The 25,571-nt window shown below is 47.5% G+C and overlaps 2 protein-coding genes across 6 annotated transcripts in view; one reads left to right on the forward strand and one right to left on the reverse strand.

Annotated features, from left to right (window-relative positions):
* LOC308569038 (uncharacterized protein) overlaps positions 1-10,339 on the reverse strand; it is a 61,720-nt gene extending 51,381 nt beyond the window's left edge. The window contains exons 1-5 of one of the 4 annotated variants that reach the window (XR_014000543.1): positions 10,294-10,339; positions 9,117-9,399; positions 8,657-8,778; positions 6,792-6,880; positions 5,779-6,140 (exon numbers count right to left, since the gene is read on the reverse strand). Coding sequence is in view for 1 of the 4 variants with exons in the window: in XM_081162416.1 (XP_081018542.1) it covers positions 8,657-8,778; positions 9,117-9,200 (206 nt within the window). In the remaining 3 variants the exon portion in view is untranslated. Of the gene's footprint in view, positions 1-5,778; positions 6,141-6,791; positions 6,881-8,656; positions 8,779-9,116; positions 9,400-9,630; positions 10,098-10,293 lie in introns of those variants that run through there. The other 3 variants (XR_014000544.1, XR_014000542.1, XM_081162416.1) reach the window with 3 other exon arrangements.
* The window catches only part of MARCHF10 (membrane associated ring-CH-type finger 10), a 64,457-nt gene that overhangs the window by 23,789 nt on the left and 15,097 nt on the right, over positions 1-25,571 (forward strand). For both annotated transcript variants that reach the window (XM_081162414.1, XM_081162415.1), the window contains exons 4-7: positions 2,727-2,898; positions 14,335-14,484; positions 18,544-19,960; positions 24,253-24,419. In XM_081162414.1, coding sequence (XP_081018540.1) covers positions 2,727-2,898; positions 14,335-14,484; positions 18,544-19,960; positions 24,253-24,419 — 1,906 coding nt within the window. The remainder of the gene's footprint in view (positions 1-2,726; positions 2,899-14,334; positions 14,485-18,543; positions 19,961-24,252; positions 24,420-25,571) is intronic.

A 25,571-nucleotide genomic window follows, 5' to 3' on the forward strand; every position in this document is an offset into this window, starting at 1 on the left:
CCACCTCCACGTGACATTTTAACTTAGGAACATATGATATGGGGGAAGAAATGAAAATTGTAATTACTGTTCAGAATTACAAGAGGAAAAGACATAGTTTTGAAATCAACTTTAAATCCAAGTAATTTAATCATTTTTGTTTGAGAATCTCTAAGTGTTGTTAAATATTTGCCATTAGAGCTTTACTGTCTGAAAAGAGAAATTGTACCATCTTAAGATTAGATTGATTTCTACTGGCTATTATAAGACTATCATAAGTTGCCTTCAAAGAAACCAAGAGTCCACTGTACAAATTGACCCACCTCCCTGCTAATGTCTCCCAGGAATAGGTGAAACTTCAATTGAAATTTTCAATGGGGTTTTGGATTTGGTTTCAGCAGTGGGTAGTTAATGCTCAGTCATTAGCACTTACTGTTTGCCTGGCACTGTTCTAAGTGCTATACACATATCCTAACTCATTTAATCCTCACAGGACCACCAACAGGTGGATACTCTAGTTCACAGATGAGAAAACCTGAAACACAGAGAGGAAGTAACCCAATGTCACACGGTAACAGGTGAAAGAGCCAGGAGGCACTCCCAGGAAGCTGGGCTCTGTCTTAAATACCGCACCTTAGTGCCAGAATGAATTACTAACAAATTCTCTCTCACACACACACACGCCCCACCCCGAGGATCCTTCTCCCCAGAAATATGATGGGTTTTCATAAGAAAGAATAAATGAAAATGGCTGAGTACATGAGAAGACATTAATCAAGACACAAAAAGATCAGCGATTTGCTTGAGATCACTCAATGAAGCAGCAGGAAAGGATCCAGTTCCTAAGTAGTATAGTTCTTGCCATTCTGGATTTAGGCTCCAACTGACAAAACACCCTCTTCCAGCTGCAATTTCTGGACTCTGAATGACTACCAACTGGAAGTAAGATTGATGGAACCAGGAACCAGAGATGGATGGACTCAGAACACAGGTGCACAGTTCCACATGCAACAGGCATGGTCCAACGGGCCAAGCTTTCTGTCACCTGTTTGGTTCTACTCAAGGCCTAACATATAATGAATGAATGGGTGGGTGGAAGATAAACCTGGCTTAACACCCCATCCAATAAAGTCTCTTCACCAACTCCTCCCAGCTCACCATTGCTGGGGGCGAGCAAAGAATTCTCCACCCACTAATGCGAGTTGTTTGTGTGGGGCAGTTTGTGGAAGGAATTCTGCCCCATGCTCACTGATGTTCTTCTTGCCCCTGACAACCTTAGGCATCATAATTAAAATTTGCCCACATTTCCTTTCCTGAGAACGGAGAGCCTATTTCATGTTCAGAAATGACCTAATGTTTCATCTTTGACATTTCAGAATAATTTTCAAGGATTTCTATTTAATTCCGGACTCGAAAAAGGAAAGTGGGGAACAACCAATTCATTATGCCCTTGCCTTTTCCGGTCCCTTTATCTGAGGGTGGTCTGTTTTCTGAAAATGTAGGGAGAAACAATAATTATTTGTTGGAAGGCTGTATCCAGACTCTAAATTACAAAACATGATTTACAGTCTTGAAGGGTAACGATCTGTCCACCTGTAGATCTGATCTTCTTTACAGAAGATGGACGAGTAGGGGGATTTTTTAGAGTTTAGTTTGTCTTATGTTGCACCCAATAATTCAAAGCTAGTCAGAGTATTTTCCTGAGTCAGGAGCCTTGAAATGAAAATGCCATAACTGTCAGTGAGACCGATGAGCAGGATCAATACAAATTGCCACAGCTGGGGAGTTGAGGGAGACATTAATTTAGCATTCTGTGTCTGCAAAAGACCACATTCTCCAACGCCAGACTAATGCACAATGTAGGAGAATTTAGTGTTAGTGTTGGAATTCCTGGGGTGGGTCCGGGGGGGAGCCTTATGGTTTTGTTTGTTGCCAAGCGTATTGCCTAGCAAATCGTACTACACCAGGACCTAAACCATAGGCAGGACTTAAATCACCCTTCAAGACCAGGTTTCTCACAAGCCATTTATATCATCTTCATCATTTGTTTGGTGGGTGGAAGTGCGGCGAAATATACAAGGTAGCGAATGCCTAGACAACTTTCATCGCGTCTGCAAGAGATATTCTGACACTGCAGGAATCATGATTTGTCCGCACACAGATTTGTACTGACTTCTTTATAGCAGACTGACAAGTAGGGGACTTTTAAAAAGATTAGTCTGTCTTATGTTGCACCCAGTAATTCAGAATATTAAACAGAAGTCTGACTTATTCCGTTCCCAATACATTATCTAAACTTCCTTTTCATTATCAAGTATATGACTAACACAAGGAACGTCTTCCTCACCCCCTTCCCCAAAGTAGTTCAAACAGCAAACAGCAAGAAGTTTAGAGGCACTGACAGCCTCTCCTGCCTTCACATGTAGCTTTGAGCGTGAGCTGTTTACTGGTCATCAAATTACTTAAGGGTCAGAAATGCAGTCTTTTCATAATGTTCTACAAGATAGGCCCATAGATGTGCATTCTTATTATAATGTTCTACAAAACAGACTCATCACATTGCTATTATTTCTAAATTGATACGCCCAGTCCATCAAAATCTCACTGGTGAAAGGGTGTATTGAACATGCATGGCGGGTTGCCCTGGAGTTATCGACGCTGGGGCCACTGCATTTGGCTTGTCTTTTCTCCCTCTGCCTAGCAAAAATGACCTACTAGGCCCCTGATACGCCTTTCATTTCCCGTAGAGTTCTGGTGAGGGGGATCCTCTAGCCGAACCAAGATTATCTATCAAGAATTCTGCGGTGCAGTGTGATTCTATACTTCCAGCGATTGACCGAACAGCCGTCAAGCAGAAACATAAAAGTACCATGACTCCAAAGAAACCAGAGAAAGTGGGCCCCAGCAAACCCTCCCCAGGTGAGTGACTGGTTTATTCAAATTCACAAATTCTAAAATCCCAGTGTTAGAGGTAACCATCAGATCGGTGACATGGGTTACACCCAGTGCTTTCCCAGTGGCTAATGCAGATTTGGGAGGGTCTCGATGACCTTATGCAAATAGTCAAATTCATTTTGGAGTTGGGGTCAAGGAGGCACGGCTTGTGCACAGGAGCTGTCTCCACGGCCTGCATCTTCTGCCCCGTCATTGGCTGTGTGTGGCACTTGCCTAGAGCTGCCGCCTTTTCATATTCTTCACATTTGGGGGAGGCGGGTAAAGGCATTTGGCCCCAGGTATCAAGTTTTATGACTCGAGCAAGAGCATGAAGAGAAGCTTTCACAAGCCTCTGAATGGCATAATTTACAGCCAAGAGAGAGAGTAATAAAGTCCCCCACTTCTGAGGTTGTCCTCTCTGGGAGAAGGGGCTTGATAAATCCTTCCTTTTGTGCAATTTGGTAAATAATTCACTCTTTAGCTGCCTTTGAAGCAAAGACCAGTCCTCTGCTTGAGGCAGGAGTGATTTAATAGTATCCAGAAAGGGGATACACTCAGCTGAACATTTAGAGTCCCTCGGGCTCATCCCCATCAGAGGCAACATCTGTAGGACAAACTCAGTTCCTCTGGGAGCTGACACTGAAGCTGGGGCAACTGGGAAGGAAAGTCTGCCTTCTGCTTGCAGTGCAGTGGAAACGATCCAAATTAACTGCCGGAGGATTCATAAATAGCTCACAATGCGCTTACATCCAAGTCACAGCTTTGCTTTCTAATCCTAAATAGCTCTTGTCATGCAACCATCCATCCAGCTAAGTCTTAATGGATTTTTTAAGAAAATGGCAGCTCTTGATTAACCAACCACCTTTCATTGCTTTTAATGAAGTAAAAAACAAATGGGCTTCTAAAATGATGTCCTTTTCAGGCAAAGCCCCAACTCTTTTTCCTTAATCAAGGGAAAGTATCATCACTTGGAAGATTTTTAGTAGGAATTGGATTTTTAATTCAACTGTTTAAGAGTGAAATAAGGCAGATAAGATCATTCCCCAAATACTTCAAAATGCATGTTGTAACTTATTGAATTGAGGATGTTTTAAATAGAAAAAAATGAATTTAAATTTAAATAATGCAGCTCCATTCACTTGATATAATTTTTAGCTGCCTCGCTAAAACTGGGTAGCATGGTGTGCCTTGTCATCCATAGGGAAAACATATTAAAACGAACCGTGCAGGCTCACTCAGTGATGTTAGCTTGTCTGATTAACGCAGATGCAAGTTCTCTATACGGAACTTACAATACTGACAAAAAGGATGAGTTAATTCACTTTATAAAACATCAAATTTGAAGAATTACTAGAGTGCAAAATACCAAGGTTTAGGTAAGAGAGCCAAGGTGGCAGAAAGATATCCATTTCATCAAATAAGGGATGTTACTTGTAGTAAAAAGCCTTTAAAAACCACCACTTTTATCATCATATTATGGCCCAGACCATAATATGGTGACAAATCAGAAAATTCAGATAAATAGCCTGCTATCATAGAAAAAAAACGATTTGGGGCCTGAATTATCTGGACACGTTGATCCAATTCACCAGGTAAATGTATACTTTCCTGCCTTTCTTCACCTCTGCAGAGAAATTATTTTCCTAAAGCATTTGGGGGGAAATCCAAAGGTGGCAGTGAGTCACCAAAACTTCTTCCCATGCCAGACCTCGGATTCTGCAAAACCGAAGCATCAAACACAGTGAGATCCCTGGGCAATGCCTGCCATAGGTTAACCTTCCATACGGTGTTATGCCAGACTTTTTACCAAATAAAATAATGTAGATGGGACAAGTGTCGGCGAGGATGTGGAGATAAGGGAACCCTTGCACACTGTCGGTGGGAATGCAGCCACTGTGGACAAACAGTATGGAGTCACCTCAAAAAATTAAAAATGGAACTGCCTTATGACCCTCTTCTGGAAATTGATCCCAAGAAACCCAAAATACTAATTCGAAAGAATATATGCACCCCTATGCTCACTGCAGTGTTATTTACAATTGCCAAGACTTGAAGGCAGCCCAAGTATCCATAAGTAGATGAGTAGATAAAAAAGCTGTGGGACATTTACACCATGGAATACTACTCGGCTGTAAAAAGGAAGAAAATTTCACCCTTTGTGACAGCATGAATGGACCTGGAGAACATTACGCTAAGTGAGATAAGCCAGTCAGAGAAAGGCATGTGCCATATGATTTCACTCCGATATGGAATTTAATGAACAAACTGAACTACCAAGCAAAATAGAGATGGGCTCATAGAGAGCAGGCAGACAACAACAGTGGGCGGTTGTTGCGGGGGTGGAGGGGTTGAGCAAAAGAGAAAAAAGAGAACTGCTGTCTACAACTCCTGAAATGGCTATTTACAACATAGGGACTACCAGTGCTCTCTACAAATAGGTCTGTAACTGAGGTGTCAGCTGTCCATTGTCCTTCACACTATTAGAAAGAGTCGTGCATTTTAAATTAAGCCCATGTATTCCCTGGAACTGTTTCTGAGTTGGCTTGTGGTTCTCCTTACCCTCTCTCCACTCAGGGGGTGTGTGATTTATGGGTGGGCATGAGCTTTGGGGTAAAAATGCTTGGATCAGCGTCTGGGCCCCATTGCTTACTACGCTGTGTACCTTTGGGCAGGTAACGTCTTGTGCCTCAGTTTCCTCATCTGTAAAATAGGGGGTCAAAAAGGATCTCACCCACTAGGACTGCTGTGAGGAGTAAATGACAGAATGTACGCTCAGCCATTAGAACAGTGCCTGGCACCATAGGCCCTTGATACATTACAGCATCATAGATCTAGCACATAAGAGCTTCATTTAATAAGGAGAATGAACTAGAAAACTCTTTTTATTTGTCTTAATGTTGCCCCCCTCCCCCTCCGATCTTTTTTTCCTTTGCCAAAAATCAGCGTCATATTTTTTAAATCCTAATAAAAATACAGGTCCAGACACTTTTATTACACCCTGAATTTCCAAAGTAAAACATCAAATGGAAAGAGATGAATGATCAGAGAGCAGTCACCAAGCCGGAGATCTGCTTTATGGCCAAAAAAACATGGACCATCCAAGCAGCGTCAAGACCCAACCGGGTCTGATGTGCAACTGGTTCAGAAATCCTGTTTCATAATCAAGGTGGATGCTGAGCCAGGGGAGAAGCAAGCCTAGCAGGGTCGCACATTCCTCCTTTGGAATTCTGTATGGATCGGTAAGAAGAACAGTCAGCAGGCCCGGCGAGTCAGGGGCACAGGGAAGTGGAGGGAGTTACGGCGGCCTCAGGCTCCTGGACTCCTTCCTGCTCCCCAGGCCCCTGCCAGCCCCAGCCCGAGTTGGAAAGGAGCCACCTCTCCTTCCCAGGACACATGGAGGCATCCAAAGGCCACTGTGCTGCGGGGTTCTGGCTCCTGGAGTCCTAAAACGCTCTCTACCCCATGCCAGGCACATGGCATGTGAGGGAGCCCTCTCCTGCCCTGTCCCCTCACCTAGAGCTTCGGCATCATCCCCTAGTTATGTGCCAGGAAAACAAATCTGGATGGAGTCCTGGAGCCTGCTTCCAAAATCCTGCCCTTTAAAACAAAGCCAAGCATTCTGAAATTATCCTTACTTATTACTGAGTTCAATGCTAGTCATTACCAGACTCAGATTTGTAGGAGTAGCAGAACCTATTCAGCCTAATAGTGGCTTATCGTGAAGACATGTTCTTGTAAAACCAAGAAAAAGAAGTGAATTTAGTTCTATAAAGATAAACACCTAAAATAACTGTGATCTCTTTTGAATTGGGAACTATCTATTTGAAGAGGAGCTTGGAAGAGAAATTTGAGGCAAATTCCGAATCTTTGTAACTTACCTGGCAAATAAATCAGATTTTTCTCTGAAAGGTCAAGGCTAACGGGTTTCCAGGCGAGGCTGCTGGTGTCCAACAAGTTTCCAAGTTGTCTGTCCAAGTTAGAAAACAACCAACAGAAGTGAATGCTCCCATTTTTACTCAAACCGTCATAATTCTCTGTCCATTTACGGTAATGTTTCCAAGACAGAGGAGCTCAGAGGTCTCACAGAGCCCAGATTTGAAGTCTTGGCTCAGAATCCTAATCCACCACTTGACAGCCTTATAAATGTGAATGGGCAGCTTCTCCAAACTCAGTTTCCTCATCAAAACAGAGTTATTACCTGCCTCACCAGGTAGACAGAAGGACTAAAACCCAGGGTATAGACTAAGCCTTGGGTAAAGGTTAATCTCCCCATCCCTGCTTATGAAGCCAAACACCATATGTTACTGTCAGGTTAGCCTCTTCATAAGAGAAACTGTAGTTTGAGATGTAAGAGGGGTTATAGCTTGATTATAAAATCTTTAACTATTTGATTATCAATGAAGACATCCATTTATCCAGTCCCTATGGGATGCCAGCAAATACATTCAACTGCCCCCACTGTACCAGGGTATATGATACCAGGGTACACTGGTTTTCTCACCCATCACTCATTCATTCCCTGCATGTTTACCTGCCAGCCACTACATGGGTGCTGGGGATACAGAAATAAAACACGCAGGGCCTGCCCTCCAGGGGCTCATAGCCTAGTGGGAGGGCAGGACACCAGCGTGTCCTAACCAAGGTCAGTTTTAAGAGCTTTAAGTGGGGTGAAAACCCTGAAGGACAGGGGATTTAGCCCAGGGAGGAGGGCAAGCAAGATGTGCCCAGCAGGATACATTGAGTGTGCAAAGGCATGGACGGGAGAGAGCGCCAGGAAGAGGGGAAGAGAGAGACTGACAGACATTGAGGAACTACAATCACCTGAGAGCTTGTTAGGAATACTGACGCTCGTGTCCCAACCCAGACTTCCTCAGTCAGACCTGACTTTAACAATACCTCTGCATATCTGAGTTTGAGAAGCTCTGGTTTAGGATCAGGCTACAGATTAGGGAGTGTAGAGAATAAAGTGGACACCCTATAGGCAGGCAAGGACCAGGTCCCCAAGGGTCTTGAATGTCATGCTGAAGGTGGCAGAGCATCAGTCACGGATGGAAGCTGAGCAGGAAGTGATGCAATTAGACTGGCATTTTTAATTTTTTTTTTTAAATTTTAGAGAGGGGAAGGGAGAGGGGGGTAGAGAGAGAAACGTCGATGTGAGAGAGAAACATCAATCGGTTGCCTCCCATATGCACCCAAACAAGGGATTGAACCCACAACCTGGGTATGTGCCCTGACCAGGAATTGAATCGGCAACTTTTAGTCCATAAGAAAAGAAGAAAGAAATCAATGAAAAATTAGAGTCCTGTCCAGAAAACTAGGCCAGCGGTGGTTGCTTTTGCCAAGGCCAAGAAAGCAAGAAGACGGTGGGTCCCATTCTGCTGGTGTCGAGGAGGGGCAGGAGGAAATGCCCCGAAGCCCCAGGTCCCAGGTCCGCTGCTCAGCGCGGACCCCGGCCACCAGGAGGAATCCACGGGCCCACAGTGAGCGAGAGGCGGCTGAACCACCAGTGTCTCCCCTCGAGAGTGGATGGAGTAAGAAGGCAGGTGATGAAGGGACCGTGGGGATAAGAGCAGTTAAGGGAAGAATGGGGGAAGACGGCTCCGGAGAAATGGCCCGAGAAGTAACAGCCACTCGCTGCAGGAGCCAAGGGAGGCGTTCGGGAAGGAAGGAGTGGAGAGTAGCTTCAGATCCTACGGAGGATTCAGTAAGGACTGAGACCCCTCCATCACCGGGACAGGCATACCTTGGAGGCATTGCAGGTTCCGGTCCAGGCCCCGGCATCAGGCGACTGCCACAATGCAGCGAGTCGCAATCTTTTTGCTGGTGGAGGGTCTTGCCTGTCGTTTGTAAAAAAAACTGCAACACCTGTGAAGCGCAACAGAGTGAAGAGCAATAAAACGGGGTGTGGTGCCTTTAATGGATTTCAACTGGGTGGTTACAATGATGGCGTCTGAGAATTGGAACTGACTTTAGCTGTAGCATTTCCTAAACTTCTCTGATGATGAGAATCACCGGGGAGGTGCTTAATCAAAATGCTCCTTCCTGGTTCCTGTTCCCGACCCGGAGCATCAGAATCTCCAGAGGAGTCTGCAAAACTGGGCTTTTTAACAAGCACTGCAGGCGATTCTCCCCCCAGAGGGCTGGGCACCTATGTCAGAGCCTTGCTTCTCAAGCTTTAAAGTTCACGAGAAACACCCAGAGACCTTGATAAACTGCAGGTTCTGGTTCGGTAGATCTGATGGGCTGGGTTTCTGCGAACTTCTCCGGGGCTCCCAGGTGAGGTCCATGCGGCTGGTCCAAGGGCCACCCCTGGAGGCGCAGGGCTAGAGAGAACACCTGCCTCCTTTTGCAGACGAGGAAACAGGTTTCAGGAAGGTAAGCGGTTGATCCAAGGTGACCCAGCAGGGCTGAGAGATCTGTCATGCGGGAGGGGGTCTCTCTGATCGTGACTCTCCTTCAGGTGCCCATGTTCTGCTTCCAGCAAGGCTGGCAGACGGAGCGTGAGGTTAGCAGGCATGCCATTAACTTCGCTTGGACGCCTCCCTCGTGCACCTGCTCTCCCCCCCTCGGTCCCTTCTCCCTTCCTGTGATCCCACCAGGGTCTCTCTGCCCCTCTCTCTTTCCCCAAGTTTCCCCTCTGCAGCAGAAAGGCCAAATTGAGGCAGGACCAGCACCTCCAACTGGGGGCAGCTGGAGGACCGAGGGGAAGGGCCTTACCTAAGCGGGGTCCTGCCGGCCACCATATGCTGCTGCCGGAACAGCTCATTAGAGGGGCTGTGGGAGCCGGGAGGGGGCCGAGAGCTCCCACGCGGGAACTTGGGGGGGAAGCGCATCCCGGCATCTGCCGGGGACGCCAGAGACCACGGCCTGGGACAGGGTGTGCTGGTCGATGCCGCCTCCCGGCCAACTCCGCGGCGACCCTGAGGTCCCAGCTGGGCGCCTCCCCCCAGGACGCCTGCAGGGGCCACCCCGAAACAGCTGTTGAGTCGGGAATCACTAACGCGCGCTCACGCCCCCCCCCCCGCTGAGGCCGCCTCCTGACTGCTCTTTTTCTCTCGTGCAGGTGCCCGCGGCGAGCGCCCCCTGTTCTGTGTCGGGTACTCCCCTTACTGCTCCGTCTTTGCTTTCTCCCCCGCCCCGCAGCCCGGCGCCAACTACTGCCTCGTCCTGCCGCTCGTGCCGCCCGCCGCCCCCGAGGCCCCGGCGCCCCACCCCCGCCTGCCCCCCGGGCTCGTGCCCGCCTTCGGGAGCCCCGCCCCGAGCCCCGAGCCCCCGCCCGCGTACCCCGCGGCCCTGTGCTATTTCCCGGTGTCCCGCCCCAGCCCGGCCGAGACCCCGGTGCTGTGCCTGCCGGGCCCCAGGAGGCCCAGTAAGATTTACCTCCTGTGGTAGGGCGCCCGCGGCCGGCTCCCAGCGCGGCGGGGGCGGGGGGGGGTGCCCCCGAGGCGGGGTGCGGGGCGGGAGCGGGAGAGCGGCGCCCCGCCCAGCCCCGAGGGGCGAGCCACCAATAAACCGCGTCCTCTCTGCAGGCTCCTTTGATTTCCTCGCTCCCGCGTCTGCCCCTGGCGGGGGCTCCGGGCAGGGCCTTTGGGGAAACACCTGCTGGGTCCGAAAACCCCTGGGCACCCCTCTGACGAGGGGCGAATGCAAGCGCTCAGTGGCTGTTTACATTCCCTTTCCTGCCTGCTTATTAGGCACTGCGTTTCCCCAAACCGAAAATCCCACCTCCTGGGTTCCAAAGTAAAACATATTTATGGTACATAATTAAGCTTTAATGAAGATCTCCTCTGGGCGCGTGAGACATCGCGCATTTCCAGCGCGCACTCACGGGCCCAGAGACGCGGCCTGCTGCCTGCGACTGCACAGCAAGCTGCCTCTTACCCCCAAGGCAAGGCCAGCGCTGGCGATGGAGCTGCAATCCTTCCCACCAAAAGGAAGCAATGAAACTGTTCTAAAAAGCATCTCTTAGACAGAATCTGGGCACCTCCCAGGCTCCGGGCATCCGAGTCAAGGTGGGGAGGGGAGGCGCGAAGGTTCTGGAATTGTTCTGTTGGCTTTCTCACTTTTCAGCTTTGTCAAGAACTGTAATATGGCAAGTGATGTGAGGCCCTGATGATGTTTAGGTGCAATGGACCCGGTCCCAGGTCGTCAGGAACTTGTATAAATATGAGTTTGTACCTTTATTTCCTTTCCTGGTCAACTTCAGTCAGCAATTACACTGCCAAGAGGACTGAGGCAAGAGACCTCTTATCTCAACAGCTGTTGGGTTTCTTTGCTACTGGAGGCGTCACCTTGCTCAGATCCTAAAACAAAGCATGGATTTCACAGTGTCCAAAGCAAACCAGTCTTCCCTAAATTCACTGACCAACTTAAGGATGGCCAGTTGCCTGGTGATGGAACTCCCGAACACAACCCCCTCCCTGCCCTGTAAGGCAAAGGGCCCGTCCTACCACCTGAGGAGGGAGTTACCTTTCATCTTCCAGCGTAAATATTACTTGGTCTTCCTCACATGAATATGTATGTACCATGCCACAGCCCTGCAAAGGCCCCGAAGGCCTGGCAGTCGGTTCACTTTGGGGAGTGGGCGGGGTCGTGAGGAACTGGAGCCCAGGTTCATAGAAACTATGCAATCTCGGTCACCTCGTTTATGACTGCAATTAGAGGCAGAGAAGGAACATCTCACAAGAGTTTGCTTGCCACAGAACCTAAGCGGTTCCACAGGGAAGAAGTCAGCGGTGCAGCCAAATTAGATTATAATCTTTAAGGTCATGACCAAAATGTCTTACTCATCTTTGTGAACCCTCAAATTATCGCATAGCAAAGACACACAGGTATTTGTCGAACAAATTATAATAAAAAGAGAGTTGCTATTTGCCTTTTGGATTTTGTAAAAGGATTGCGGGAGAGTCAGGAGCGAAGGTTACTGAATGAGTTATTCTCAGCCTATGGAGCCTGCATGACAATCAGTTTCTGGTCCAATTCAGTTCTCTCATGGGAGTGACTTCAGATATCCAATTATTATTGGTATTATTATCACTCTTTATGGTAGAAACAGCAGCTACCATTTTTAGTAGCTAATATGCACCAAACACCTAAGTACACAATTTACATACATTATTGCTAAACCTTACACTAACTCAACAAGATAGGAATGTTCCCATTTTACAGTTGCAGATACTGAGGTTCAAATTGCCAAAGGTCAGAGGATCCTGCCTCAACAACAGTGGTGGTTTCTTCGCTGCCAGACCTGGTAAAACAATCTCTGGTCATTCAGCTTTATTACTTTGGTTTGCCGAAAACTTGATTAAAGGAGACATGGCAATGGAAATCACTTAAGAGAACTGATGCTTTGAAGAAAGCACTTTTGAAAATAACCTATTACCTTAAGCCATCTTGGGTGTTTCTGCACAAGAAAAAAATTGTCCTACTTTTGGACAGCCCATAGTTTCAGCTGAATGCATCTTCTCCATCCCTGCGAATCATACCAGGCGAGTAGTATTTGTCCTGCAGGGGAGTGGGGGTCAACACACAGGCTGGCTAAAGACAGGGCTGGAGAGAGAAAACGCACACATTAGGCTATTTTAGAACATTTCAATGCTAAAGGCCATAGAACCCTGTAAAGTTCTCGCCAAAGCAGTCTGAGCAGACTCGGTGAACCCAAAATTGGAAACAGACTTTGAAGGACCTACCGGCAGGCAGGCCCTCTGAGAGGGAGGGTCACTCCCCCTGAGGGTGTGAGGGGGTGTGGAGGGGGTGGGGTGGTGGGAGGCCAGTGGGCATTGTGATGTTCTGCTACCTGGGCTGAGAAGGAAATTTGAATATTCTGCCGGGATTCCTGCTGGAAATCCAAGTAAAATGCTTGTGACCAGGTCCTTTGGGCCGGGTTGCAAATACGCACTGGACTTGGCCCAAGCCTGTCCCTTCCCTGGTCCTCTCTCTGTTTCTTCCTCAGTAAATAAGGATCCTGCTGCTTCCTCAAACCTGTCAGTGAGGTGAGAGGTAGGAGGCAGTTGTGGACTTCTGAGAGCTGGGGAAGCATGAGGCCTCGAGGAGAACCTCCGGACTGGAGGAAAGCAGCTCTAGGTGCCGAGAAGGTGCCGCCTCCATTTTCTGTGCTGGGTTCCTTTCTGTAAAGCCCCTGATCCCTCTCTGCCGCCCTCCTCTCACTCTCCTCTTGGCCGGTGAAATTGTGTCAAATCACCACTCTCCACCCTCCAAAGACTATATTCCCATTTTCTGGAGAATTCTCTCCTTTCTGGTCACGCCCGCAGCCCCTCTGAGCTCCACCAACTTGCCCTGAGCTGGAACCAACACCACCAGCAGCTTCCCTCTTCTAGTAAGTTCCCTGTCTTGGGGCACAGAACCCACTGCCTTCCCCTCCTGGGCTGTCAGAGGAACTAGGTAGTATCTAACCATTGTGTTAAACTCAGCTTCGTGGGCTGCCAAGGAGAACTTCATTCCTTTCCCGAACCTGGATGGAAGGCATTCATGCAAACACAACTTCCACTCTGGAACATAAATCCAGTTGTCTTCACGCGCCGGGAAAGGCTGTTCTCCCACACACTCGGGGACCCTTCCCAGCTGTACCCCTGTTGCCTACTGGCTACAGCTATTTGTGAAATTTCTGAACTGTCCAAAAGGGGATGAGCCAGGAAAACCCTCTTGGAAGGATACTCACAATTTTAACTGCTCGCAAACTCAAGAATTGTAGAGATGTGTGGAAAATACTGAAACTCTTTCCCCAAACTCAGTGCAGAAGGAACGTGAGATAATTTACATCAATTAGCAACCCAACTTAGTTCGAAATGTGAATTAATATATATTCATTGGGCAGTCAATCCATGTTAGCATTCCACCTACTGCCTTCCCGTGAGTATCATCCCAGCACAGCGGTGGGAGCACAAAGGCAGGAAAAAAGGTACATGGTCCCCAGACGCTCAGGACCCTTCTGGAAGCCATGGTAGCTGCCAGTAAACCACCTGAGGATATGGACAGGCAGGTACAACAGGCTGTGATTCAAACTTGGATGACGCGGAGGGATAGGGCTTTGTGTGTCCCAGTCGTAGAAGGCCCTTAACAGTGTTACAACAGGCCAGCCCCACATCGATGAATTGGAAGCTAGAAACTTACCAGCAGAAAAGACGCTGCAGGTGTCACAGGCACTTATTCACGGTGCTAACGGCCTTGTGAAGTAGGTATGATTACTTCCATGGAACAGGTGGGGAAACTGAGGCTTCAGAAGTGAATGATTGCCTGAGCCCATACAAGGGCATGGAGCCAGGCTTCAGATCCAGCTCTTCTCTGATGTGCCGGCTCCGTTCTCTTAACTGCCTTTCCCACTGCCCGCCCGGTGGGCATTCTTCACACGGATCACGTCTTCCTGTAAATTCATTATTGAAAATTCATTTGCACTCTCGGCAGCCCCGCCGCCGCAGATTTTATCACGGAAGAGGAGGCCAGGCCTGGGTAGAATGACCATCAGCCCCGACATGCAGGGCCCAAGAGCGGCTGGGGACAGAAGCAGACAGAAGTCACAGCTGCCAGTGAAGTCGCCGGCCCTCCGGGGGGCAGGTAAGGACCCATGGCTCATATATCTTGGTCCTCAGAGAGAAGTGACTTGTGCGGCTACCTGATGAATCCTATAGGGTTTTTAGACACTTTGCTTTCATGGGAAGGAGAGTGTATTTTCAAGTGAAACACAAGGTTTTAAAAGCAAACCATTGGCTCTAGTTTCCTTCTCCAAGGGAGGCTGGTGGGGAAAGTCAGGGCAGGGGGAGCTTATTTTTTATTTTTCTTTGTCATTACTGCATAAGCTTGACTATGCATGGTTTTGAGCGGATGCCCGCCGCTAGGCTTCCAGAGAGGGCATTCGGTGTTGGGTGTTGGGTGCTGAGTGTTGGGTTTGGGGGGGGGGGGTGAGAAGCAGCCTGCAGCTCTGGGAATGTCTCACTTGGCCACAGTTCCCACTCACCTCCCAGGAGTGTCTGTGGGTGGCAGACTGATCACCTCCCACAGAGACCTTTCCCCTCTGATCCAAGGTGCCCTGATCTTATGTGGAAGAAATAACATCGAAATGAATATATGTTTTATTTCAAAATGCTGGTGTAGTAGATACCTCTTTCAGTCTGAGCATTCATCCTAAGGCCCGAGCCATGCTGCTCCGCCAACCACGTTACCCTGTCCTGTGGTGGCAGAAGGACAGGAAAGCCACACACAACAGCCAGCCTTGCCCTGGACCTGTTCTTGCCCTTGGGGAAACCACTGAGCATCACACCTCCTTGCCACCCACTGAACACAGTAGCCTTTATTTTAAAATACGACACCTACTGTGGTGGACACGTAAATATAGAACACTATAGTATTTGGATGGCTTGGAATTAGGTGCAGTTAGAGCACGTGTGAACCTGTAGCAAGACCCAGGACCCAGAGATCTAGCGGGTACTGTCGGGAAGGGCAGACCTCGCTCCTCATTCCAGCACCTTCTCCTGGAGGTGGAGCACTAGGTGGTCAAGTAGCCCTTCGGGCTACTGTTCCCCTGCTAAGGACAATAAAATCTATCTCGTTGCATTGCTCTAATAACCAAGGGAAATCATATGCTGACCAACACCTGACTAGAGTGGGCAGTGAACTATCATTAGTTTCTCTCCTGCCACCTCCCCAATGGCCCTTGATGAACTCTCAAATATTATTTAAAAAGTGAGGCTCCCCGTGCATGAAACGTTCCTGGACCCACGAGGCTCGTACGATCCTCCACCTGCACCTAGAAGACACCTTCCATCACCCTGAGATTCACTGAGAATTTGTCCCAATTTTCTGTTATCCCAGGGCTCCTCATCTTCCCCCAATTATTTCCTCACTAATCTCTCTCATATTTCCCTCATATTCTAAAGTGATTTGCATAAGTTGGAGTAGGAGCCAGATGTTTGAATGGTATCAGGGTTTTGAAGCGAATCAATAGGAAAAACAAGAATACGAACACCTAATAGAAAAATGGGGAAGGGGCAGAGCAGATAATTTCACAGAAGTACTGCAGGTGGTAATGAACATCTGGGGAGGGGTTCCACCTCACTAAGTAATAAGTGTAAATTTACATGAGAAAAATGTGGCCTTCCAAATTGGCTAGGGACTTTAAAAGAATACTCAATACTGGCAGTGAAACTAATAAGGAACATTTCCTGGGCACAGTTGTGTCAGATGCTGTGCCGAGCCCTGTAACACGGCTGTGAGAGATGCTCTCCTGTCCTTCCTGTAGGGTAACTTGGTACAAACTGGAGTTTGGCAACATGTGTCTAAAGTCTTTAGAAAGTTTGTACCTTTTGACCTTGCAGTTCCACTTCCTATGAATCTATTTTAAGAAAATAAGACAATAAGTCAGAGATGTATGAGCAAGGACATTCATCACAGTGTAATTTGTGGTAGCAAAAGCCTTGAAACAATCTATATGCCCAATGATAGAAGAGTTAAATAAAATACATTTATATAATGTACCCTTATATCATAATTAATATCATGTTCTTAATAGTTAATGGCAGGAGATACTGCTCACAGTAAAAGTTTTAGAGAAAGAAAGCAGGACATAATGTTGTATATACCCAAATATCCCAATTTTGTGTTTTCAAACAATATTTCTAGATAAGAGAGCCCCAAATGCCTCCAGGGAACAGGTGGGTGTGGCAGGAGAAACACGTAACAAGGGCTGCGGGGCCTGGGATCCACCAGCACATACATGCTCCTCCTAAAGGTGTTAATTTGGTGTTCAAATGCTGAGCCAAAGCACAACTGCAAGACGAAAACAGCCCAGGGATCTTTTTTTTTCCTTTCCTTTTTTTTCGTGCCCTGGCCTGGAATCGAGCTGGTGACCTTTTGGTGCACAGGACAAGGCTCAACCATTTGAGCCACACTGGCCAGGGCCAGCCCAGGGACCTTGAATTCCAGAACAGTAGCAGTGGCCATCTGAGTTTGGGATGTTGGGTGGTTTCTATTTCTCCATCATCCTCTTCTGTATGCTCCACATTTTCTACCATGAGTATCTACTACTTTTATAACCAGAGGGAAACGATTGAAATTATATGGCCATCAGAATGGAGGAAACTATTGGCCGAGCACATGAAGAAGTCTAGACCAAAGACAGAGTCTTAGGGCAGACAGATGCTTTTTCTGGCTTCCTCTCTGCACCCAGAACATCCAGTTACACCTTGTTGAACTCCTGGAAGTGGCAGGCGCTCCATTCCCAGCTGGAGCCCAGGCAGGGCCCCAGAGAGGCCCTGGCAGCATCTGCGGGACGGCTCTGTGAATAGCACATCTCCCGCATACCGAGCCGGGTGTTTGCTCCCAGGCCGTGAGCTATGAAATCTGCTCCCTATTTGACAGACACAGAAATAGGGTTAAAATAGCATAAATATAGAATGGCACAGTCTGCCACCTTTAGGGGAAACACACACACGCACACACCAGAGAAGTGCTGATGGAATCTTTAGAGGAAGGTGGTTGTGGTGACAAGGAAGGGTGGAGGCGCATTTCCTGGGGTGTTTCACATCCACAGGAGCTGCAGTGCAGCACTTAGCCTGGGAGTCGTCCTGCCCCAGAGGCCAGTGTCAGCAGGTGACAGCTTGGTGGCTTCCAGGAAATAAGCTTATGGTTCCTGTTGACTTCCTAGTTTCTGTCTTGCAGAAGCTGCCCGAGCTGATTCTTTTGCCCCGTTGGTGTCTCCCAAAGCCTGGACTAAAGTGGCTCTGGGCAGAGGGGACAGCTCCCACCATCCAGCATGTCCTGAGTGTTCAGGGAGTGACCAGGAGGTTCGAGTTCCAGCACTCAGCCCAGTCTGGGTGGGCACACCAGCTACCCACCTACCCACACACAGCCAGATGCTCAGGGCATCCTGGCATTGCTGATATGTCTATTACCGGGACTTATAAAACCCATGAGGGGCCTGGTAGGAGAGCGTAAATGATTTCCAGAAGAGCCGATGAGTAAAGATTGGCGCTGTGTTGCTGAGTGTCCCCTGCAGCTCACAATAAAAGAGGCTTACAGAACATTAGGACGTTAGAGACTCGAGCTGGTGCTCCCCTGGGAGGCCTCAATTAAAGCGAGTCGGTATTGACTTGCCCTTGGCTGAGCCAGACACGCTCGGAGGATTTGCGTTTCACCTGCCCGAGCTGTTATCACACAGGCCTCCCGAGCCTGTGGGGTCCTGTCCACGCTACACGGCGAACCGTGAACCGCTGGAGAAACCCGATGCTAAGGGCAGCGGGGCCTGTCAGGCCCTGCAGGCCAGCAGCCAGGGAGCTGAGGGCTGGGCCAAAGTCAGGAGGGAGCAAAGGGAGGTGGGATCAGAGAAGCACTTTGTGTCCTATGCACTTCAAGATGGTAAAAAAGAACCCTCAACAACACACACAGACAGCGATGAAGTCCAAAACCAGCCTGAGCTCCTCAAACACACAGGGGGACTTCAGAAGCAGCATGACAGAGCCCCCTCTGGTGCAGGAGTCTTGCGCCCTCCTGCCATTTTCATCATGTGTGTCTGCTCCTCCAAGGCTCGCTTGCTGCCTAAGGGACCCCCCCTTGGTGTTAGAGGTCCTCCATCCCTGAGCACCCGGACAAAAATGATCCTTCTGTCTTTTCTCAATGCAGATCCAGTTCAGCGGGAAGGCCCAACATGGGCAAGTGACACTAAGCTGAAGAGGCCAACTCTAGAGAGAAGAAACTTAGCCCCAGCCTCACAGCCAATGACGATGACTGAGACTACCCCTGAGAGAGCCAGGAAAGGGGACCCGCGTGCTCCTTCCCAGAATGAGCCACATCCAGCCCTATCCCCAGTCTTCCCAGCAACGAACAGTCCTCGAGGGCTGAGCGAGTCCTTGGGGCCCCCACTCTTCACCACCACCATGGGAGGGTCCAGAAGGGTCCCATTTAGGTTCAGAGATGAAGATTTTTATTCTGTGTTATCATTAAGCCATGAAGGAGAAAATGATGACACTGAAGAGGAAACCCACATAGAGGAAGAACTCCTGTTGGTTGGCATGCACCCACTCCATTCTTCTTCCAATCACAAGAGGAGTCCATTTCTTGGAACATCTGCCACTCAGGCCAAAAATAAAAATTTGAAAGAAAATCCTGAAAATTGCAGGGCTAATTCTGTAAGGAGGAGTGAGTCCAGTTATGGTTCACCAAGAAAAAGCAATGTAACGGAGCCAGTGAGAGAGGAGCTTTCTGTCAGGCAAAGGATGTTCCAAGACCCCAGGCTGCCTGATGGGGGGTCTGCTAAAGAGAATGACAGTGGTGACAGTGAAAATGAGAAAAAGACCTTTCGTTCACGGGACACCAAACTCGAACCTAATCTAGATGATGATCTCGGTGCTGAAAATGTACTTAGTGACTGTACTTCCATGGAAGATAGGCCTGGTGCCCATGATTTTGAAAGAGAATGGCGAAGCTATTTAAACAATTCTAGTACTTCTCTTGATTGTTTTATTTCTGGTAGACCAACAGCTCCAAGATCATCAATGAATTCATCTTGTAACACTCCTGGATCATTAATGCCTTCTGCCCCTAGAGAAGACATCCCAGTAGACTTGCCAATGGCATCTACTTCAGTTCACAGTTCAGACTCAGAGGGAAATGCAAGGTTTAATGTTCATCAACCACTGTCCCCAATTAGAAATAGGAATCCATTCGCCAGTGCCGAAAACCACAGTTACTTTCCAGTAAACAGTGCACATGAATTTGATGTCAGGGGAGCAGAAGCTATTACCTTAACAAGCCAACCTCAGGGGCCTCCACTGTATACAGAAGATCTCTTACTAAACCCTCAAAGCAGCTTGGTGGTGGTGGAGCCTTCCAGCTCCTCTCCGTCAAGAATGAACTCACAAGGCCACTTGCGTGTGCCTGGGTCCCTGCAAGAAAATATACCATTTACTTTCTTTGCAGTGTCTGATTTCCCAAATCAAAGTGGTCGTGGGAACAGAAGGTCAGTCTCTGGTTCCACAGATGAAGCAGCGGCCACTAAAATAAAAGCAGACCCCGAGAAACTCAAGAAATTGCAAGAAAGGTGAGGCATTTTCATAATTATATGTAAATACATATTTTTATTCCATTTTTCCAAAACTGAAATAAGCTGTGCTTTTATCAGAGGGTCATGGGGATTTTAAATAATAGCTAGGCCCATCCTTGACATTTTAATGACAACTTATAGCAAGAAAGTTGCCTAGTTTGTTGCTCTTAAAATATATATAGCTATCAAGAAAAGTGTGGTGTTCCAATTCAATTTCTTCAGTATCCCCGAAGTCTTTTTCCCCTGGAATACCGTTAATTTTAAGAAAGGCAAGTTTGCTAGATATAAGGATTTCTGACTGCTCCATAGGACCAGCATTTCTTGCCAGCAATTAGGAACCAAGATTTTTTACAAAAAGGTTGCTATCTCCCAACATCAGCACTTGAGGTTCACCAGCTCTCCCTCATGGGACTTTGTGCAAATCCAACCAGCACTGCTAGAATTTGAATCTTCCAGAGTAAAAGGCAGGTCCCCCGTGGTTACCATAGTTACCTCAGTTCTCTGAAGGGCTGCTCTGGGGTAACCACTGCTTCCATTTTAGGTGCTCTTTCTGCTGTGTGAGGGAGAAATAGATCTTTTTTTAATCACCCTTTTCTTCGATCTTTCCTCTCTTGTGCATTGATATTGCATATTTTGCAACTATCAAATTTGAGACTTTGAAAGCTGTCATTAAGCACCATGTCAGGATTCTACCATTTCATTTACCATAGGTGTTACCATGGCCTGATCTTGGTTTACAGATCTGGACATCGATTCTTTGAATTCCAGCCCTCTGTGTGGGGCTCATTTGGGCCACTAATTATCCTACTGATATTCATTTGTAAGTGGGAAAATTCCATGGCAATGAATTAGACATGCAAAAAAGGAGAAAAAAAGGAGACTATAGAACGTATACATACCCTGTATGTCTTTTATCCAACTGCAGAAATAAAGCAAGTTTCTAGGTAGTAGCACCTTTTCTTTTCTTAAACAAGCTACTAGGAGGCTGACCCATGGTTAAGGGCCGAAAGGCCTCACACCCATCCATACTACCCTACCCAGAAATATGGCTTCAGACCTGCTTGTCAGGAGTCTGAACTTACAAAGTGCTGCCTTTGGGCTAAAAATTCTTTTAAAAATGCATCCACTTCTAGGCACTGTAGTGCATTAAACAGCTATTATTCGGTACTTTATCAGACACTCTCTTTTTTCTGTAAATAATAAATCTTATGCCTTTCTAATTTCAAAAATATTAATTTTAGGAAATATTAGAAATATAAGCTTAAAAGAAAAATTACCTGTAACTCTCTAATCCAGAGATAAGCACTGTCAAAACTGTTTCCAGCCTTTTATCTTTGTATATAAATGCAATTTCGAGTAAACATTGGTTCCTATTCCGTAATATGTCTTACTTTAATATTTCAAGCCCGTTTCTCAATGCCATTTACTGCTCTTTAAAAATTTTCCCTTGGTTAGTTACTTTAATACATAGAAATAAGAATATAACATATGTACATTCTAGAGAATTAGAAGCAAAACAAAACCCAGGCATCCCTGTGTCCACCTTCCAGCTAATAGAACATGCTGGAACTGGTGAGCCCCTTCCCTACTCTACCTCGCCTGCCCCCCGCAGCCCCTCCCTTGCACGCCTTCCACCCCTAGGAAACCAAACATGCATTGCGCTTACCATTCTTTGCTTTTTATTTTGTTGTTGTTGAAAGTTTTTTGCTTTATGGTTTTACCATATAAATATATGTACCCCTAAACAATATATTGTGCATAGTTTTGAATTCTATGGAAATGTCACTATTATTTGTGAATATCCATTCTGCGAAATGTAGTATCTATTCTTCTATGACTTACTTTTTCCCCTTATATTTTGCTTTAAATCATTCACTTTCACCACTACCAAGAATTCCATTATATGGCTAATACCACAATCCAGCCATTCTCCTGTCAATGGGCACTTGGGTTCTTTGCTGTTTTCTGCAAATGGCTCTATGTGAATATTCCTGTAAACATCTCCTGGTGCACATGGAAAGAATTCTCTGGGATATTATTTTATCTAGGAGCAGAACTGCTGGGCTGGCAGGTAGCCCATTTTCCCCATACTAAATAATGTGACTTTATTGTCCCACCTTGCCAGCGCTTGTATTGACTGGCTTTTCAAATTTTTGCCAGTCTGATGGGAGTCAAATGATACTGTAGCTTTCATTTACATCTTCATGACTGTTAATAAGGTTAGGCATTTTATGTGCGCTTTGGAATGTTAAATGACCAGTTTTATTTCCTCTTCTGTAAAATGCATATTTATGTCTTTGCCCACTTTTAAAGAATATTTTTCTTTTATTTTAGAAGTCCTTTATATATTCTGGCCACTAGTCTAATCCTTTGGCAGTTACATCTTAGAAATATCTTTTCCCAGTTGGTAGTTTGTCCTTTCTCTTTCTTGATGCCTTTTAATAAAAATACATTCTTTTAAAAAAAAAACCAAAACATATATATATCTTTATTGATTTCAGAGAGGAAGGGAGAGGGAGAGAGAGAGAAACATCAATGATGAGAGAGTCATTGATGGGCTGCCTCCAGCATGCCCCCGACTGGGGATCGAGCCCGCAACCCGGGCCTGTGCCCTGACGGGAATCGAACCCCGATCATGTGGATCCTAGGTCGACGCTCAACCTCTGAGCCACACTCAGCCGAGCTCAGAGTACATTCTTAATTTTAATATAGTCAAACGTATCCATCTTCTTTTGGATTGTGACTTGTATCCTGTTGTCTGAAGAAATCCTTCCCAGACCTGGGGTCATTATTCTTCCTATTTTCTTCTAAAATTTCTACAGTTTTACTCTGTACACTTAAGACTTCACATGAAATGGGTTTGAGACTTAACTGGGAAGTGACATTTAATATGTGGTGTGAGGTACATGTCCCGGGACCTTTCCCTGCCCACCTACAGACCGCCTCTCTCGTGGAGCATCCACGTGAGTGTATGACTGGATTCGGGGCCCTCCGTTCTGTCTGTTGGTCCTTTTTGTCTTGTCTTTCCGAATCCAATACCACATCATCATAATGTCTGCAGCCTTTTAAGTTTTGATAACATGGTACAAAGCCTCCCTCTCAGCTTTGTTCCTTAAAAATCCCTCGACCGTGTTTAAGAATCAGCTTGCTGGGTTTTCACTGGACTTGCATTGAATTCACAGATTACTCTGGGGAGACACGACACCTTGGAGATACCGAGTCTTTCTTTGATAAACAGGGTATATCTCTTCTTTCCTTTGTGTCCATAATGGGAAACTATAATTCTGCTCTTTTCCATTGAATTTCCTTTTCTTAGGGAGGACGGTCTCTTAAAAAACTCAGTATACACGTCTGTATCCAGAGCAGTGTCCAGCTCTCCTCCCCCTTGATTTTAGTCTCCAGCAGCTTCCTTTCTTTGACCAGACAGTCCCCAGTCCCATGAAAACAAAAAAACAAAACAACGAAAACAAAAAAATAGCCTTAGGCTTCTCAAAAGCCTCCCTACATGAACATCAACCAGCAAGTCTTCATTCACCACTCATTAGACACACATCTATTTGCTTACATTTTCATCCATTCATCAGATTCTGGAATGCTGGCATAAATTGTCAGCAAGTGCCGTGTTATTGGTGAGCTCGTGTCCAGGTTTATTGGTTCATCACTCAACCAACATCTACTGAGCGGTCTCTAGGTGCAACTACTTTGCCAGACACTGGATGCACTTTACAGTTTGCAGAGCAGGTTCACCGTCACCCTCGCATCCAGTCTGCCCATAACCCATATCACCCTGGCCTTACCCACAGGGAAACGGAGACCTGGGAAGCTTAAGTCACATGTTCAAAGTCAACAAACTCACAAGTTGTAGAGGCAAGCCTCAAACCCAGGCTCCCTGACCACAAATCCCATGCACTCACCAACAACCACACCGCCAACTTCCTCCCCGTGGCCACAGCGGGGAGAGGGGCCCCCAGCCTTTTCCACGGTTCCCCTCAGCAGCCCTGTCCCACGCCTCCATGCTGCTCCTGCTGGTCAGCCACCCCACCCCACCCCACCCCGCATCAATGACTGCAGAGGCTCCTGATACAAGAACCGTGCACCTATTATCAGTAACCAGACCTGGAAGAATCTTCAGTAGGGTTGGAGGGAGCAGTGGGGGGAACCGAGAGCCCCATGGGCAGGTGTGGGGGGATTGCTCCCTCTCCCTTCCCCCACTCACGCCCTGGGAACTGGTACTTATGGAAACTGAAAACGTGTGCACTCTTGGTCACAAGGGCTTGTTTTCCACTTAGTATCCTGGAGGAGGACTCCGAGGAGGAGGGAGACTTGTGTCGCATCTGTCAGATAGCTGGGGGCTCCCCCACCAACCCCCTCCTGGAGCCCTGCGGCTGCGTGGGAAGCCTGCAATTTGTTCATCAGGAGTGCCTGAAAAAGTGGCTGAAGGTGAAAATAACATCAGGTAAGTGGGGAAGTGCGAGGATGTAGAATTAATAGAAGGCGCCACAGCAGGGCTCAGAGCCTTGACAAGAGCTCACTCACCTCCACCAGGCAGGAGCTCCCGGGAACGTGGCCGCCGAGCCAGCGCTCCGGCTCACAGCCCTGCAGATAGTAGCAGGACTAAAGGCTCTCCTTAAATCCTGGGAGATTTTTTCAAGTCTAAGAGAAGAATTCTGGACCATATGCTGTTGAACTAACCCCTGTTTGAGGCCTGAGCAGAGATGCTAAGATTGCCTCCCAGGAGGAAGGAAACTAGAAATGGGTCAGTGGTTGAACCTCAGCAAGCATTCGGCCACCATGCCAGCTAGTAGACACCTGGCCAAAACAGTTTCGCTTCCTTTTTTTTTTATGGGGGAAGGGGGTGTCACCAAAGAAACTGGGCAAAGCTGCCTTTTTGCAGTAGGGGTAGGAAAAGAGCACCGATCGAATTTTCTAGAACCTTATTAGACAAAGCGATTTCCCTGTGCTGGCTTTGTCAACTCTGTCTCGAGCAGGTCTTGTAACTGGGTATGTAGCCCCCAGCTCCATGGGACGGCCACATCAGTAGGTTAGCGTAGTTTTCTTGGCAGAGAAGGGGAAGTTCCTTTAAAACATGGTTTTGGGAATGAGAGCCACTTGAACAAAAAAACCACAGAAGACCAACGCAAAGAACAACTCGACCAGAAAGTAGCTGCCGCATTTTCCAGGCGCACCTCCCCAAAACGTTTACCCCCAGCCGGATCCTATTTCTCTCCTCTCCCACTTTTCCCTCCCTGGTGGCCACCCTTCCAAGTAGCCTGGGAGACCTAAGAGCTTTGCCCTGTCCCCGTGGGGTCTGGCTGTGCCCCCTTACCAGGAGCAGAGCACCGTTTAAGCAGACAGACGGACATGTGGGGCTGTCACACGGTCTCCTCCCGAGGCCCCGCCACCTGTACACGGTGCCCGGGCGGGCACGGGCCGGGGCCCCTGCTCCAGCTGAAATGTGTCTCCGCATCGCGGGCAGGGGGCGCGGCCCTTCCCAGAGCAAAGGAACACGCGGATCTCGGCTGCTAATGACCCTGCCTGGCAGTGTTTTCTCCTGCTAGAAATTTAGGCCAATCAGACATCTAGCACAGAAAAAAATTACTCCTGAAAT

Source organism: Miniopterus schreibersii, assembly GCF_964146895.1.
Source record: "Miniopterus schreibersii genome assembly, chromosome: 16".
Lineage (NCBI taxonomy): Eukaryota > Metazoa > Chordata > Mammalia > Chiroptera > Miniopteridae > Miniopterus > Miniopterus schreibersii.